The sequence below is a fragment of the Camelus ferus genome, chromosome 3 (assembly GCF_009834535.1).
Source record: "Camelus ferus isolate YT-003-E chromosome 3, BCGSAC_Cfer_1.0, whole genome shotgun sequence".
Lineage (NCBI taxonomy): Eukaryota > Metazoa > Chordata > Mammalia > Artiodactyla > Camelidae > Camelus > Camelus ferus.
Window position 1 is genome coordinate 53,969,221 of NC_045698.1, and position 18,507 is coordinate 53,987,727.

The window sequence follows — 18,507 nt, forward strand, 5'->3', positions numbered from 1 at the left end:
ATCTCCTGTAAGAGCTCACAGTGATGTAATGGTGTCCAATTACCTTTCAGACGTAAGAGATACGCAAGTCTGGGCAGTGCTCAGTAGCACATAGTTAACTGCTATTGTTTTTATCATGATCATTATTTCTTCGTGGTCATAGATTGACTGGTTCCAAGGGCACATGTGTCACTGGCCCCTGCTGGTGCTGGTGCTGGTCAGGTTGGGTTGGTACAGTTCCTGCTCATCACTACTGAACGTTCAGCACACATGCATTCCCGGGTTGGAAGGGAACCTCGCTGAGCAGTCACAGTGCTGCTGTGGCTGTGTGCAGCCGGACCAGCTGCCAGTCCATCTCTCCCTCTGCTTTCCTCCAGCTGTTACGCCCTCCAACTCCCTGTTGGAGCTCTTCTAGTGGTCTTAGTCTTGCGTTGGAACCAAAGATGTTGGAATGTTCAGGCCTATCCAGGAAGGTTCCCTTTTGTGTTCTACTGAACCACAGTAAAAGGAATGATGATGTTTCTCTTTTAAAAAAAGACTGCCAGGAATCCTGTAGGTAAATTAATGTCATCCAGAATCAAAGTACGAAACAAGGTGTCAATTCCCAAGACCATGCTTTGCACAAAGTGCATGTAGAGTGGTTGTTACCACATAATGAGCATCAATGCCACTGCCTCCTAAGGGATGGGACACTTGACCAGCTAGGCCCCTCTCTGAGAAGCAGAGCCCCTGCTGTGGACCATATGCCCTTTTTTTTGGCCTGAGCTGTACTTACACTTGGGCCGTAATAGACACTCGAATCAGAAGTTCAATCCCAGGCTCCAGACCCATAGTCCCTCCTTGCATGGCCATCTGCACTGTGTCCAGGTTGCAAGTGGAAGGCGTCATCATCGCCTCTCACACCTGCCAAGCCTGCTTCTTCAGCTTGTTCTCTGTTCTTGGTCTCGAGTAATGGCCTCACCATTCACTCACTTGCCCAAGTGTTGAATCTAGAGGTCGTCTTTGACTCTTTCTTATTCCTTCCGCCCTCACCCCACAATATTTTAGTGAACCCTGAATCTACATATGTCTCAGATCCTTCTTTTCCCCTACTTTCCCACAGCCATAACCTTGATTTGACCTTCATCTTTTTCTCCAAGGGCTCCTAACTCACTTTCCTCCTCACCCCTATCTCACTGCCCCCAACCCATTCTTCACACAGTGTCACGGACATAACTTCTCTCAAAGGCCAATCTAATTCTATCACTTTCTTTGACAAAATTTTGTCAGTGGCTTTCCCTCCTCTTCATGATACAGCCCCAGCTGCTCAGCCTGACCTTGAGAGCCCTGCTCGCCTGTCATCCTTGTCTCTCCCGACCCCTGTGCTCCTCAGATGGCTGCCAGGTCCCCCATGCCTTCCACCCTGTCCCTCTGCACATGCCCTTCTGCTTTGATGGAGAGCAGTGGCTAGCTCCTACTCATCCTCTAGGGTTCCATGCAGGCACAACTCTTTCCAGAAGCTCCTCTGTACTAGGCCCCTTGCTACCTCCATTTCTCACACTCCTCTCCAAACAGCCCTAGCTTTGCATTTCACTGGGTGAGATTTACTTATTTATGTTTGCCTCCCTCACCTTCCCGCCTAACTGGGCTCAGTGCCTCAAGGTCAGGGAGCCTGATTTATTTATTTCTGCTATTCCCACAACCCAAAAGAATGCCTGGTCCGTACGAGGTGCTCGGTACAAAATTATTTCTTTAATGATTTTGCACCATGATAATTCCAAGACCCTGTGAGATTGAAAATACCTATGGACTTATCATAGAATGGGTGCCCTCATCAGATTTAGTGTATGGATGTGAGATTCTGGACTCCATATTCCCTTTGTTAGTAATCAATTCTCTTCTATCTTTTTCCTTTCCATATTCTAAGTGTTCAGCTTTCTCAAGCTGCCTCTTTTTCTCTTGGCTTTAACAAATAGAATTACAGTACTTACCCTGAAAAGTATATGTCCTTTTAACTGCTGGTGGAAAAAAAAAAAACTCAGCAAAATAAGAAGGTGAAAATATTTTCTCTTTTCCTGCACTCAGTTGTTTCTGGTTTGAGAATTGATAGGTTAGAGTTTGATTTGATTGGGGGTTTCTCTGTGATAACCCAGCCTTCCTAGAGTAAATATTCCCACACTGTGGGACCCAAGGAACATGGGGAGAGGCCCCAAGAAGTGAAACCCCTGAACTGCAAAGGTTGCTGTTCCTTAAGAGTTAGTTCATTCTGTTCCACTCTGTCAATAATTATTGGAAATAACTCCTTTATCAAAGTTACTGATGAACAAAATCACCTCTTCTCCAAGCAAGTTAATTCCAAACAGCCCCTCTCTTCACTCTGAGGATGAACAGGTGTTTGTGAGTGTGTTTTGGTTATTGTTATTATTATAGACTTAAGTCTTGACAGAAAGTTATTATCTAAAATGGGCTCTGATCCCCACATTCCTCGACCCCTGCTTCCCTGATGTTTCTCTAGGTAATTCAGGTATTTTGCCTGCATGTGTCGCTTTGGCTCTTAGCTGGCCTCTCTCGGCTTTTCCGTTGTCTCAGATGAGTAACCTGGTGGCCTCCCAGATAATGAATTACGCCGATGTCAGCTCCCGAGCCAACGCGATTGAGAAGTGGGTGGCGGTGGCGGACATCTGCCGATGCCTGCACAACTACAACGGCGTGCTGGAGATCACCTCAGCCTTAAACAGAAGTGCCATCTACCGGCTGAAGAAAACCTGGGCCAAGGTGTCCAAGCAGGTGAGTGTCAGCGTGCGACACCTCCCGCTGCTGTGAGGAGGAGTGGCCCGGAGACCTGAGCCAAGATAAATATTACTAATGAGGAAATAATTAACCAAAATGAGCAGCTCTGTTGCCAAAGAAAGGTGCCAGCCTGGGTACTGACTGTGTTCTTACCACTTAATTGACTCCACTCATGTGCATTTCTAAGTGGTTAATTTAGAAAAGAAAATACAAACCAAAACATTCATTATAACATATTTGGGGCAATTTCAAACAATGTGGCTAACACTCGGGAACTGTTCCCTGAGTTACTTAGAGAGGGCACACTGATTCCAAGTGAACACGGTGATGTTTGGAGAATCCACTCTTTCTTCCTCAAAGTAAAGATACAGACACCTTAGGGACAAAAACCAGGGACAGAGGGCCTCCATATTCACCTTTTTCTTTGTCATTCATGTAGCTGAGTTTTTGCCTAATGACTTGGGATGTGAAGAAATGTAACTTTCTTAATTTTCTTTTAACTGGACTGAGCGTGTTCATGCTTACTGTTTTCATTCATATAACTTCAAGATTCAAGTGACATCACAGTTTTCCCCGCTCTTCCTTCCTGGTTTCCCCCAGGTGTTTGTGGGTGTTGGGGAGGGCTTCTCCAGATCATCAGAGGCTGTATACACTCACTGGCCTCTTGTAGGCTTTGGCTGATGGGTCATTGGGTGCAAACGCTGTGAGCTGACCGTGCCTGGTGTTCAAATGGTGGACCTACCCTTCCAGGAACATGATGTGGTTATTGCATCCAGGGAGCTTGGCTGACCTCCCCTCCCCTTCAGTTCTCAGTGTATTACCTCGACGACAGGCTGCCCTGCCCCTTGGTGATCCCTAGTGGGTGGGCTAACTCTGCATCACTAGGTAACTACCTTGGCCCTCTCACAGGGTGTTGGGGGAATTTTCTAGGCTCCTCCATGTCCCATGGGTGCCAGAGGCCAGGAGGGTCTATGCCAGGCCCCCTCTGTGTATCCTTCTTCCACAGGCCACTGTGTGACCACCCACAGTTGGGGAAGGGCACCTTCAGGGTGCCCACCCCCAGGGTTTCAGGCAGGAAGAAGAGCATGTATTCTGTTGGCAATTCCTCAGAACTACCTGGTTTCTGTTGCCCCTTCTGAGGGTGTAAGCCCCCCTCAGAAGCACTACTTCTTACAGTATTCTATCCTCTTTTCTCTCCCCAAGCCTTTTAAATTCTTCCCTATGTAGCAAGAAGCCCAGCCGAAGTCATATCTTTTATCCCTCCTCTAATTCCTTAGTAAAACTAGAGTGCTCTAAGAATCCCAGATTTGGCCCTTAGAACCAGCAAACTCTTCTTCTGTGAATGAAGCCTAGACCTTGCAAATAAAAGCCACAGCTTTTATAAAAGTTGTTTTTTTAAAAAAACTTTTAATGTCGAGATCATTGTAGATTCATACGCCATTCTGAGAAAGAGTAGGTATCTCCTACACCAATGGTAACATTTTGCATTAACTACAGACAGTGCCACAACCACAAAGTTAGCCATTGGTACTGTCTACCGACCTTATTCACATTTCATCCGTTTTACATGTTTTCATTTGTGTGTGAGTGTGTGTGTGTGTGTTTTGTTTTATGCACTTTTATTACAGGGGTAGATTCATGGGACCACTACCCCAGTCAAGATACAGAACAGTTCTGTCACCAGGATCACTCCTGCCACACTTTTATAGTCACAGCCACCTCCCTCCCTCCCCCTTCCTAAGTCCTGGCAACCACAAATGTGTTTTCCATCTCTATAATTTTGTAATTTCAAGAACATTCTATTAATGGGATCATACAGTATATAGTATTTTGAGATTGCCTTTTTTTAAACTCAGCATAACTCCTTTGAGAGCCATTCAAGTTGTTACATGTGTAAATACTTAGTTCCTTTCTATTGCTGAGTAGTACTCATATTATAAATATATGACATTTTGTTTAACCATTCACCCCTTGAAGAACAGCTGGGTTATTTTCAGAGTTAGCTATTATAAATAAAACTGCTCTGAACATTTATGTATAGGTTTCGTGTGGCTGTACGTTTTCATTTCTCTGGGATAAATGCCTAAGAGTGCAATTGCTGGTCACATGGTAACTATCTGTTTAGTTTTATAAGAAACTGCCAAACTCTCACCCAGACAGCCTGTACCACTTTGCATTCCTGTCAGCAATGTATGAGTGAACAGGTTCTCTGCATTCTTGTCAGCATTTGGTGTTATCTCTGTTTTTTATTTTACCCACTTTGATATTTCATCATTGTTCTAATTTGCATTTCCTAATGGCTAATGCTGCTAAACATTGTTTCATGTGCTTGTTTGCATCTGTACATCCTGTTCAGAGAAATGTCTGCTTATGTATTCAGCTCATCTTTAATTGGATTATTTGTTTTATTTACCATGGAGAATTGAGTGTTCTTTCTATATTCCTCTCACTTTATTCTTCTGTTTCAAAATTATTTTAGCTACTCTAGGTGTTGTGACTTTCCATATGAATTTTAGAATAAAAACTATGTCTAAAGAACTTTACTGAGATTTCCATTGGAATTTCATTCAACCAATCAATTTAGGAAGCATTGACATCTTTTCTGTATTGAGTCTTCCAGTCCAGAAACACTGTATTTCTCTCCATATCTTTAGGTTTTCTTTATTTCTTAAATCAGCATTTTGAAATCATCAACATAAAAGTTCTGTATGTTTCCTTAGATTTATGCCTAAGTATTTCCTTTTCTTTGGAGATATTTTAAAGGTTATTGTGGTTTTAATTTTGGTTTCCACACATTCATTGTTAGTATATACAAAGGTGATTGCTTTTTGTGTCTTGTATCCACAACCAAGCTGAGCTCACTCATTAGTCCTAGAAGAATTTTTCTGTAGATTCCTTGGGATTTTCTACATAGACAGTTATGTCACTTGTAAATAAGAACAATCTTCTTTCTTTCTTTCTAATTTATATACCTTTCATTTCCTTTTCTTGCCTTGTTGTTCTGGCTAGACTTTCCAATGCTATGTTGAATAAGATGGTGAGGAAAGGACATTCTAAGTTTGTTCTTGATCTTGGGGGGAAAGCTTTCCGTTTTCACCATTAAGGATGGTATCACCTGTAGGTTTTTTGTAAGTACTTTTTATAAAATTGAGGAAGCAACCCTCTCTTCCTAGTTTTTTGAGAGATTTTATAATGAATGGGTATTGGAATTCCATTTTAAAAATGAGCTTCAAGCAGCTATATCAGCATCCAAAAGCTGAACACTGACCCCTTTGTTGTGGCTGGTGTTGCCTCCCTGTGAGGCAGTGGTGGCCTCAGCCATTGGGCACTGGATGCAAAGACCGTATTATCCTGTCACACGCATGTCACACTCCATCAGGGTCAGTAAGTCACTCCTCTGCCGTCTCTTTTCTTCTTCTCATTTCTTTTTTCCTCTGAGGTTGGCACCAAGAGATTCTTCAATCCTCTTTAACAAAATGTTAGTCCTTCCCTGTGGTTGACTTAAATGATATTCATGTCTTTGACAGGATGCAGGTTTAGGGATAACTGAACTGACTATGGAATAGAGATGATAAGACTAATATTGAAGTTATTTTTTCAAATTTGAATACATTACCTGTAGAGGCATTCAGCAGAATATGCCAGTGCAGTCAGGTCTGTGGGTCACTCACAGAGGCTCTAGCACGGATGCTGGACTGTGCTGCAGGGTCCGGTGCCTCAGCCCGGTCACGGGAGGTAGGTCCTGGTTGCAGATATGCCCTACTTCAGACACTTTTGTTGATTCCATCTGCTCTGTAGCTGTCTTCTCTCCAGCTCCGAGCCCAGTCTGGGAGACATCCAGAATGCCCAGTAGGATATGTTCCCTGGAGCCCGCCACATTTGGTCTGTGACTGTAGGACAGACTATTTCTTCAGCTTCTCTGAAGCCAAGGGCCAGCCCAGCACCAGGCAGGAAGACCTCTTGACCTCATTCCATTCCCCTCAACCCTCCGCTTCTGCCCAAGCCCTGCTGGCCGTCTTCTCCTAGAGCCCTCAGGAACCAGGAGGGGGAAGGTGGCCCTTTGAGTCGCCCTGAAAGCTCTCCTGAAGCCGTGCTGCCCCCCTCCAGACTGAGACAGAGTCGGCTGAGGAGCCTCAGCCTGAGCTTCCTTCCAGGTGCCTCTCCCAGCCGAGATGCCTGGCTGTGGGTGTTACCGGCAGGGGGCCATCATCTCTGACGGCCACCCTCCCATTCTCCCAGGTACGTGGAAGAAACTCCAGACCAACGTCAACAACAATTTTATTTTATTTCTTGGTCATTATCAGTTACACTTTTCTAACAAAGGAAAGGATTTGGACTGGAGGGTATTGGTCCATCCATAGCCAAGCAACCTAGTGTGTGCTTTGATGACGTGGAAATTAACAGTCAAAAAGATTCCACATGGAAACTCCCTGACACGAGATCTCTCCTTTAAGATTCCCTGTTCAACGTGTGCTTTTCAGTTCTTTAAGTTCCTGAGTTTCCTGTGCAGTACAGTTTTTCCTTTCTACACATTTTCTCTCTTTTTGGCTAAATGAATAGTATAGTCCCTTTTTCTTCTCCGCATGTTCTTCTTTCCCTTTTTAAACGTAAAATTTAAACATAATGACCCATCTCTGTATTTTGAAAATCATATCACATCACAGTAGTCTGACAGAGGTATCAGTACCTGCCACTGTAGAAGAGAAGTGAGCATCTTTTGGTAACTCACCACCTTATCAAACCATAGGAGTATTTTTGTGACATTCTAAGTTATTTGTTTCTTTCTAGACAAAAGCTCTAATGGACAAGCTTCAGAAGACTGTTTCATCTGAAGGAAGATTTAAAAATCTCAGAGAAACCCTTAAAAAGTATGTCTATCTTAATTATTAAATTATTCCTAATTCAGAAATACATTCATATAATTTTATTGTGTACAAGTAGTTGCCTACCTCCTGCTTTGCTTTGAAAAGAAAAAACAGATGGGCAACCACTCCCATCATCTAGATATTTTTCTGATTTTCCTTTTCATTTGGCATGTAATGGATATACTCATGGTCTCAGAGCATTCTGAATAAAAAGAAGGTGTCACCACAGTAAATCAAGCCATCTTGTACTATAAAAAGTTTCTTGATTTGGTATTTCCTAATCTAAACACAGTGATTTCCTGTGATTTTTTAATTTAAATATTCTAATACCTATTGATTATTGACATTTATTTTTGGCCTTTTATTGCTGGATTATTCTCTCTTTCTACAGACACACAGACACACACACACACACACACAGACAGAGAGAGAGAATAGAATCTATTCTCCTGCCACTTGTTTTCTTATGATCTACTGCACATACTTGGCTTCCTCTAGAAAATACTTCCCTATGATGCCCTGAGTGAAAGAAAGACTCATAGTAACAACAACAACAATAGTACAAGGACTATTCACTGAATATTTGCTAAATGACAGGCCTCATGCTAAGTGCTTGATGTGTCTTATTTAAGCCTCATAACAAACGAAAACAATCAGTTTTATTGTCTCCATTTTACAGACGAGGAAACTGTGGTTCAGCAGTTTGCCCAGCATCATTTAGTATAAGTGGTCAAACTGGGACTCAAACCCAGTTCGCCATGGATCAAAAAGCCATGTTCTCAGTCTCTAGACTCTTTGAGACCAAGTGCATCCCCCTTCCAAAAAAAACAAAGGAAGTCTCACTTTAGTGTACAGATATGATATTAATTAAGTCTATGCCTTCTAAAACATTTAAATATTAACTGAAACAGAAAACAAGTTTTACAAGTTCTAATCACGTTGATTTTTCCACCTACTTCTTTAAGGTTGAATGTTTGCACTTTAATGAGGTGAGGGCGTAGGGGTTTCCTACATGCTTTCATCCCTCGGGGAAGTGTGGTCAATTTACAACTACTGCAGACAAACACTGCAAGCGAATGCCGCTAGCAAACATTTTGTTTTTGTCTATGAGACATCCTGTTGTTTGAAATGCCATTGTCTCAAACACATAGTCAAGCATGGGCTGTAATTTTGTATCATATTCTATTGCGAGACGTATTTAAAACTCTGCGTATTGTGAACATGCTTCTGAAAATGGAACTGAAAGACTTCATTCTTCCTGATGGGAGCAGCCCAGTGGCTTCCTGTTTAAACTGGGGAGGTAAGTCGACATTTGGGTGAATGTAGGTAAGAACAGTGCCTCTTGATTTTGCAGTTGTAACCCCCCTGCCGTTCCTTATCTGGGGATGTACCTGACAGACCTGGCATTTATTGAAGAAGGAACACCAAACTTTACCGAGGAAGGCCTTGTCAATTTCTCCAAGATGAGAATGGTAGGTGAAAATTTCATAATCAGCCTGTTTCAATGACTTCAGTGGCTTATAAAGAAGAGGCTGCATCATGGAAGTCCCTGTTTGCTTTTTAATCTTGAGGTGGAAGAGGTGGTGGACACTGGGTCTGATCCCTGACATTGGCCAATTCAGTAAATTTTTGCAGGGCCATTTCAGCTTGCAGTCTGGACAAGGAGGGTGGGGAATAAACGTCCAAGGATGGCTTTCTAAGACTGACCACTAATAGATGCTGACGGCTTTTTGTCGAACAGCTGGGTTCTGAGCACCAAGTGAGAAGCAAGGAACCCATCAGTAGTACCCAGGGCTTGCCCCTCCCTAACCTGAGGCCACCTGGTGCCTGCTGTTTCCCTGATGATGAATTCAGTGTCTTCTTGCTGTTGGCTTTTCATGTGGCTCGTTGAAGGGCAAGAAGGCTTTGGGCTGAGAGCATGATTGGGCGGTGCTCGAGTTATCTCAGTGGTGGAAGTGACTAACTGCTCTGGGACGGGCTCCCAGTAGAATGTACTGCAACACAGGGAAATACTTTCACTTTGCTTTTGTCATTGTTGTTTTTCTGTTAGATATCACACATCATCAGAGAGATACGCCAGTTCCAGCAGACTTCCTATCGAATAGACCATCAACCAAAGGTAATATTGTGTGGTTGTGAGAGCATTTAATGAAGAAAAAAGGGGGAAATTAATGAATTGGAAACAGCGGTAGAGTTGATCAATAATACAAAAAGCTGACTCAAAGAAAAGACCGATAAAATCGACAAACCTTTGGTAACTCTGACTAGAAAAAAAAACAAGAAAGAAGGCAAAATGATGATATCCATTTATCATCATCAAATCCTATCTATTTTATGTCCTATATCCTTGTGAAGCTGTCTACATCACCACCACCCCTGGTACAAGCTACCAATATCTGCTACCTAGTCTACTTGCATTCACTCTAGAAGGCAATATCCGTTCTACCATTTACAGCCAGATAGAACTCTTAGAAACACACAGTGGAAGTTGTTTGCCCTTTGCATAAAATATTTTACTGGCTTCCCTTTGCTCTTAGGATAAGGAAATAAATAATTCTTGATATGTGCAAGAAGTCTTGCATTATGTGGTCCCTACTCATCCTTCAAGATTCATCTCACATCTTATACCCCCTTCCTCTCTCCATCACAGCCACAACTGGTTTTTTTACCTCTTTGTTGGTTTGTTTCTTTCCTTCTTTACTCCCTCCTTCCTTCCTTCTTTCCTTCCTTCCTTTTCATTTTTTAAGATATTATGTTTTAGAATCATTTTAGCTTTGCAGAAAAATTGAGAAGGTAGGACAGAAATCCCATATAACTCACAGCCAGTTTTCCCTATTATTTCATGGAACTTGACATACTTATTATGAAAATCATAAGGACGCTTAGATAGGCAAAGAAAAGATGAGGACTTTTTGAAAAATAAGAAGAGTAAGGGAGAGCTTTCCCTGCCAGATACAGACACATATCCTAAAACTATAGTGAATAACACAGGACTGTATTGGTACAGGAATACAAATTCAGTGGAGCAGGATAAAGTCCAGGTGCACATTCTGTCTATATGAAAATCTAGTATGGGTTAAAGGAGTCATTTAAAGAAAGTGCCAAAAGAAATTGACCATCCTGTAAATGGAATAGAAATTTTGGCTCTCCATCTTACACCATTCACAAAAATCCATTCCAGATGATTTCATTACCTAAATAAAAAAGAAACATTAAGTTATTTTAATAAGATGTAGGATAAAATATTCATGACCTTCAGATTTGAGAGACCTTAAGCACTGAATGCAAAAGCTGTAAAAGACAAGCTTGATAAAGTTTGCTGCTTCAAAATCTAAAACTTCTATATGACAAAGGGCAATTACTTAAAAAGTCAAAATACAAGCAGTAGAATAGGAGACAAGATTTGTAACATATGAAACAAAGAGACAGAATAAAAATATTCCTGTCAATCTTCAAGAAAGCATAAACAACTCAATAGGAAAGTTGGTAGAGCTATAAATAGGTAACTCATAGAAGAACAAAAATATCCAATACATATTTGAAACATGCTCAATTTCATTAATAAGAAAAGAGATGCAAATTATAAAGAGGTATCATTATCAGCTATCAGACAAAGTTTTAAAATATTGATAATAGCAAACATTAGTTAGAGTGTGGGATAACAGGTACTCTCATGTACTATTGGTACAAAAGTTTTAGAGGTCATTTTATATTACCTTTTAAAATTAAAAATTGATGTTCCAAGTAGCCAGAACTTGCATACATTGCTAGTGAGAGTAACATGGGACAACCACTTTGGAAAACTGTGTCATCTGGAGGTTTCTTAAAATGTTAAATATGCATCTACCTTATGACCCAGGAATTTCTTTCCTAGGTATTTATCGAAAGGGGAAGTGAAAACATGCCCATTAAAAACCATGTATAAAATGTTCGCAGCATTTCTTAATTAACAGCCCAAAATTGGAAATAGCCCAGGTGTCCATAAATAGACGAACGGATAAACGAATTGTGGTGTATCTACACAGTGGACCCCCTGTTCAGCAATGAAAGAGGACAAGCCACTGAAACACACCACAACATAGGTGAATCTCAAAATATTATGCCGAGTGAAAGAAGCCAGACAGAAAAGAGTACATACCATGTGATTCCATGTACGTGAGGTTCTAAAGTAGACAAAACGAACGTATGGTGTTAGAAATCAGAGCAGTGATTGCTTCTGGGAGCAGACTGATCAGGAAGCTGCATGAGGGAACTCTCTGGGGCGATGGAATGTTCTCTATCATGCTATATATGTGAGCTACATGGGTGTTTACATTTGTCAGAACTAATCAAGCTACTGATTTTACTGGAGTCCACTGTATCTCAATAAAAATACAGAAATATTTTCATGGAAATACCCCATGCTCCAACATGTTCATTTCAGTGTCTTTCCTTTCATTTCCAGTGTCTGCCCTAGAGGAACATTCACACATGAGCACCAGGAAGCATGCTAATAAGGACTTCACTGTAACTTGTGTCATAGTGAAACATTGACAGCAACTAAACCCACTCGTCAGTATGAGATCATTAAATGAACTCTGATATATCACACTATTAATACTGCACAGCAGTTTGAGCTCTTTGTATGACATGAGGCACTCTCCATAACTTCTAATTTGATGAAAGCAGAATAAGATGTACCGTTTTGATGCCACTTATGACTGTAAGGGGAAAAATGATTTCTGTAAGTGCATGGTAATGTCTAGAAAGACAGAAAAACATCTGGGATGATGCAAGCCAACTCCTAACAGTGTTGCTTCTTGAGGGAAGTGCCTGGGCTTGAGAGATGAGAGAGGACTAGAGGTGTTTGATTTTTTTTTTTTTTTTTTGCAGTGAGAAAATATTCATAAATTTTTTAGGTACATCAAGTTTTCAAATGTTTAGGAGAAAATGTTGAATTGTGTCAGGTTCCATTCAGAAAGTGTACATACTGGCGTTGCGAAAGAACTAAAAGCGGGCATTTCCCTTTATTCTCCAGGTCACTCATTACTTGCTCGACAAAGCCCTCATCATAGATGAAGATACACTGTATGAGCTGTCACTAAAAATTGAACCTCGGCTCCCTGCATGACGATCCAGCCTTGCCCCGAGTCCGTGGAATTTTCTTGGAAAGCAGAGCAGACAGAATTGTGCAGGCCATGCCTCCCACGGGGCAGGGAGTTCGGGGGGTGGGGGGATGGGGACGAAGCCAGTCTCCTTTGTCCACCGAAGATGACAGAACAAAACTGGAATTCTGTCTCCAGCCAGGGAAGCCCAGCTGGCTGGGGTCAAAGACAGATGCTGCAGGCTTGGGTGGGAAGGTGAAAGAGATTGATATCTGGTAAAGCGGAGGGCTTATTTGCATAAGGGAGTATCAGCTGGGAGGTGCTGGTAGCCACTTTAATGAAGCAGATAAGAAGGTGAATTTGAAACTATGCCCCATGTGCTGTGAGAACTCGGGGACAAGAGTCTGGGGAAAAGGCCTGTGATGTTTTGCTGGCACTTTACTGGCCTGGTGCACCTCCCAGTCTTCTCCTAGGATTTAACTGCTTCTGTTACATTTCCTTTATTCCAAGCTTCCAGAAGAGTGGAGGCTGCCTCGGCAGGGATGGGCCGACACCATAAGCAATTTCAGTCCACAGCATGTGCATGATTCTCAGTGCATTATAAATGTTTGTGTTGGACGAATGGCATGTTCTGAAACTGTTCTTTCAGTCTTTAGGCAGCAGGACAGGAAAGACTTATTGGAAGTCAAGTGGATTTGCAATGTAACGTTTCCGTAATTAAAAACTCAGTGGCTGTGCCCCAGAGGAGTCCAACTAGTGGCCGTCTCGAGGTGGGGGAGCGGGTGAGGGGCTTCTTCCTGAGGCTGTGGCGCCCAGAAGCCAATGCTGTTGGAGAGGCGGGTGCAGACTTTGCAAAAAGATGCTCCTGCACCTCGTGGACAAAAATGTGGAGTACGACAGAAGGTCACAAAGTGCTGCGGGAAGAGTGGGTCTCAGTGCTAAGTGAAAAAATACACTCAAAGTCATCTCTGCGCCTGGCTGTGCTAGTTTTCTCCCCACACCCCCGCCACTCTTGGTAACGTGGGAATCTATTCCGATGTACACAGAGCACTTTTAGTCTCACTATGAACATTGGTTGTATTTTTTTTTAATTTAAGAAATCTGTTTAGTGGGATTTGCTTTTTAAAACCCACCTTTCTTTGTGCTACTGGTAGACAGTTCTTCCTCAGTCATCGTTGTTTTTAAATTTGGAGATATTTCTAAGTGGAAATATTCTAAGTGTTTGGGAAGTGGCCCAAACACTCAACAGCTCTTAGGTCAGGAAACCCAATGCATGGGTTAGTCCTCATACCCGGGGTTGGAAAAGTGACCTTGCTTTTCCCAGGATTGTTGGTTGTTGGAGAAATAGGGCTATCTCGTTTACCTCCCTCTTCTCTTCTCAGGGAGACCTTTGCGTTAAAAGAAGGAAGAAAAAAATATAGAGTTGTTATCTGAGCCTGTTGCACCCGGCATTATCTCTTAGCGGCGTGAGGCGCATTGATGCTGACAATGAGAAAATTGATCTGTTTGGCTGTTTTCCCTCTTTCTTTGCACTTTAATTATGTTGCTAGAGCTGACAGCTGACTAATAAGTTAAACTTGCTGGCTTAGAAGACCCAGTGGAATTGATAATGTACCATAGAGGTGGAGAATGTATATTTTTCCTGCATGGTAAGGGCCATCTCTGTACATAAGTATATAGTGAAATATCAAGTAAATAAGAGAAAATATTTATAATATTTGAAGAACATTCCAAAAATATTTTCAGTAGCTCATATTAGCCAACAGTGTAGCACTAAACCCAAGGAAGGTGACTTACGGATGCTTTATTTTTCTTAAAAAAAACAAAACTAGTTGCTTGTTTTTCTCTTTAGTTTCAAATAAGAGGTTGATGCATCTTGATGCATGATAAGAAGCATGGGTTGTTTGGATCCTAACAATGCATAACTTGCCATTTATTTCTCAGTGTTCAGAAACTAAGGATTTGAACTAATCTATGTCAGTTGGACCAACCACCTCAAGGTCTTGAAGAAGAAAAGGAAAGTAAAGGTTAACTTACTTGGCTGAAAAAACACAATTTTGGAAGGTGAACCAAAACCAGGACAAATCAGTGAAAGACCAGTAGTTTCCGGCAGGACAACACATGGAAAGGTCGATGCATCTGATTCTGCTCTTGGAGTCCCCAAAGCCTTCCAGAGGGGAGGGTGTGGTTCTGTGGGTGCTGTCCCTGGAAATTTGGACCCTTAATTCTATGACCCAAATGATCCAGTGGCACTTCAGACATTCTTATTAAAGAAAAATAGGAACTAGAGGAATTTCCAAATGTTCCTCCGCTTTTGGTATAAAGGTTTTCCTCAACTAGTGACAAAGCTGGCAAGCCTATTTCCTGCAGGATGTCGGAAGCGCCCCCCAGTGGTCAACTATGGGCACTGTCAATTGTCTATGCGTTTTATCGAGAGTCACACACCCCCTCCTTGTGCTTCCTAGAGTCTGAAGCCTAGTCTGAGCTGCAAGAGCGACAATTCCGCCTCCGAGGGAATTGCTTTTGATGACCTGCATCATTTCTGGGCCAGCTGGGAGAGGAAAGCACATTTTAAAAAGCTCAATTTGGTCACTTTTTAAATACCTAAGAACAATTTGTGGTTTCCTTTGATTGTTTTAAGCCCCCATCGACTTCAGCCTTACAAGTTTTGTGTGATTGTCTGAGCGTGCACTCTTGGCTGTGTCTGCCTATATTCCATTATGTGAAACCCATTTCTATGAGTAGGTGGGAGGTCAGCCTCTAACAGCCAAGTAGGAAACCCTTATATTACTGCAAAATTAACCTAGAAACTCAGAAGTAAAATCCAATTTCATGCTTTCAGATGAATACCCACATTTTGTACTGTCAATGAAATTATCTTGGGGCTTTTAGGATATGCCTTTGGTTATTAACTAAGACATCCAGTTTTGCTACAGGAATAAATCTCTTACTTGAGCCCATATATTATGTGACAGATTCAGGCATGAAATAGAATGTTGTCACTTTTCCTTAGTGTTTCTCTGAAGGAATTTAAAGAGGGAATTTTAAACTACTGTGTTGCAGTATTTTAAAGTCGCTGTCACACCAAGTCCCCAGTTACTGTTTGTTAAATTTAAATTCATCTTAAAGTACCACTTAAACACAAATAAAACTCATAGATACTGGATATCCTGGAAGAGAAAAATCTATTATATTCCAGGCTGGAGTGTGTGTGATGACGCACCTGACCTTTTCTTTCCTCCTGGTGTTATACAAGGCAAGACCTTGGGTTGGTGATGATTGGGCCACTTTTAAATTCTTAACTAAAAAGAGTAATGCAGTAGAGGGATTGTTCCCAATAAAATTAACTTTTATTTTAAAATAAAGGATTTTCTTTAGCTTTTCTTTTCAAAGTTTGATTTTATTCCCCCTGGCAGGGGTGGGGGGGCACCTTTCTCTTCACTTTAAACTGTAAGATTTTTTTAAAAAATCAACCTGTGAAGCTTATCATTTTTACTGCTATTGAAATTGTATAAAAGAGAACATATTACTTACAGCTAAAGAACAGAGCTAGGCTAATGTCCACAGCCAGAAGGAATAAATGAATAAGATTCATTTTCATTTCAGTAAGACAACAGATTGTAAGTTTAAATGATGACTTGATTACAGACACCACTATGTGAATCCTGGTAATAAGACTTGAGTCAGTGAAATCTAACCAGAGTGTCATATCTCTGTGTCTGTCAGTGACTTATAATTAAGGCAGGGCAGAACTAAGGTAGAAAACAACCATTTTGTTGTAGATATATACACATGAATGATTCAGAAAATTATTCATCTGGCTACTATACTGCATGACATAAACATGATTTGATTGTACTGGATCTCATCTGCTCAAGAAAAAACAATAGTTCTACTAAATGATGCTGAACCACTGCTTTTTGTACAACCATTAATATTTCCCTGAAAAGGCAGTTGTGAAAGAGCACTGGTCTAAGCATCCTAGTCTTGAGTTCTAGACCCAGATCGACATCGAAAGCTGGGAAACCTTAGGCCAGTGCTGAAACCTCTCTGATCCTCAGTTTCTTCATCTGTGAAATGGAGTCAATCCCATGCTACCTACCTCACAGGGCTGTCATGAGGACAAAATGATTTAGACTGTAATCTGTAAAGTGCTGTCCAAACTTGATTACCATCCTCATCTCTCTTTTGCAGAGGATTTAAGTGTATTTCGTTGTTATTTCTGTGTATGTGAGACGGACAAACCTATGTGTTACTTTGAGAAGTATATTCTTTGTGTCCAGTTACTTTGCAAATTTGCTGACATTTGTGACTCGGACAGAGGGGTTTGTGCTGTGGCCTAACACTTGCTGGGTGAGGTGTGGGTTATGCCTATATGCAAATTAAACTTTGCCTTTCTTGAAGCCTCAAAAATCTCATTAGTCTCTTCATTTGAATCTTTTTGCATTTTTCTGTATTGTCTCTTTCATAGCAATGGGCTTCTTCAGAGATTGTTTTACTTCTAAATTTCAGGGGGGAAAATGGTTTCGAAGAAGCCCGTGTTGCAGGTATCAAAATATCAGAGAATTTGGAGGACCTCAAAAAAATATTAAGGGTCACCTAGTCCCACTGTCTTTCCAGGCTTACCTCTTTCCTGTGACATCACCAGCCCATGTTTGATTACATCCAGGCATGGGGAACTCACTACTGTCCACACAGCTCTGTTCACCTAATTGCAGTGCATGAACAGACTGTGGATAGCAGAGCTGCTGAGGTGGATACCTAGCCCAGCCATCATTAGCTCTGACTCAGCTGAGGCTGAGTTCCTCATCTATAAAATATCTGCTCCTAGAACTACTGCAGTGGTTACGTGCAATAATACACATGAAAATGCTTTAACTTCTGTCAAGTGGATGAAGTTGCCCTAACGTTTAGAGCTGAAGAAAATGTGATGCAGCTGTTGAGCACAAGAGAAGACTCAGGAAAGGAAGAATGTGGGTCCCTCCTGTCCCACTGGCTTCCTTTCCTAGTTCTGAAATGAGCAATTGGCTTGCTGGGGGTTCGGGGACCCAGGCGCCTTTCATCTTATTACTTGGCCATTACTCACGGCATTGCCTTTGCCTACTGGTCAAATCTGGGCTCTATTACAAGCAGGCTCTAGCCAGATTTAGGAGCAGAAAAGAGAACAAGCTCACAACAGATTTCCTTTATAACCAGTGATAGGGCAGTTCCACACCACTTATGTTCTTGTCCCTATAGCAAGAACCACTAGGCCACTAGATGTGGAAAGAGCCCCCGAACTTTGAAGGGAGTTGGCAGCATGTGTGCAAAGGAGTTATTTGGGGAATAAACCTAAACTCCTCTCTCAACCCCGCCCTCCTCAACCCTCAGAGCGCAGTCTGTGGAGCAGCTGGTCAGCCCCATGGACCTCTAGCCTGCTGCCTGTTCTGCCAAGGGAGGCCCCCACGAGTCAGAGGGACTGGGGATCATTATGGCCAAATGTGCAAACTGGAAACTCTGACTCTTTAGAGGACCATGCAATCAGTTTGGTTGGCTCCAATCTGCAATTGTTCAATGAAATAACACAGGAGAGCCTAGAAAATAGCTGAGTATATCATATGAAGAAAGGATATCACAATACACAGTAAAGTGCTTGAATCATTTTAAACGTACAGCTTGAGGAATTTTTACACGTGTTTACACCCATACAGCCACCCCCAAATCAGGAACCTTTCCAGCCCCAGAAGGCCCTCTCAAGCAATTTCCCAGTCAGTACCCCCATGCAAAGGTAACACATTTGTTTGGCTTTGGTCATATTTAAAAGAAATGGA

At 41.8% G+C, this 18,507-nt stretch overlaps 1 protein-coding gene across 6 annotated transcripts in view; it reads left to right on the top strand.

Moving 5' to 3' along the window:
• The window catches only part of RASGRF2 (Ras protein specific guanine nucleotide releasing factor 2), a 208,639-nt gene extending 191,529 nt beyond the window's left edge, over window positions 1-17,110 (top strand). For all 6 annotated transcript variants that reach the window (XM_032475303.1, XM_032475309.1, XM_032475318.1 and 3 more), the window contains 5 exons: window positions 2,548-2,745; window positions 7,537-7,616; window positions 8,968-9,085; window positions 9,664-9,732; window positions 12,631-17,110. In XM_032475303.1, the coding sequence (XP_032331194.1) occupies window positions 2,548-2,745; window positions 7,537-7,616; window positions 8,968-9,085; window positions 9,664-9,732; window positions 12,631-12,723 (558 nt within the window). In that variant the 3' untranslated portion in view covers window positions 12,724-17,110. The remainder of the gene's footprint in view (window positions 1-2,547; window positions 2,746-7,536; window positions 7,617-8,967; window positions 9,086-9,663; window positions 9,733-12,630) is intronic.
• The last annotated feature ends 1,397 nt before the right edge of the window (window positions 17,111-18,507 follow it).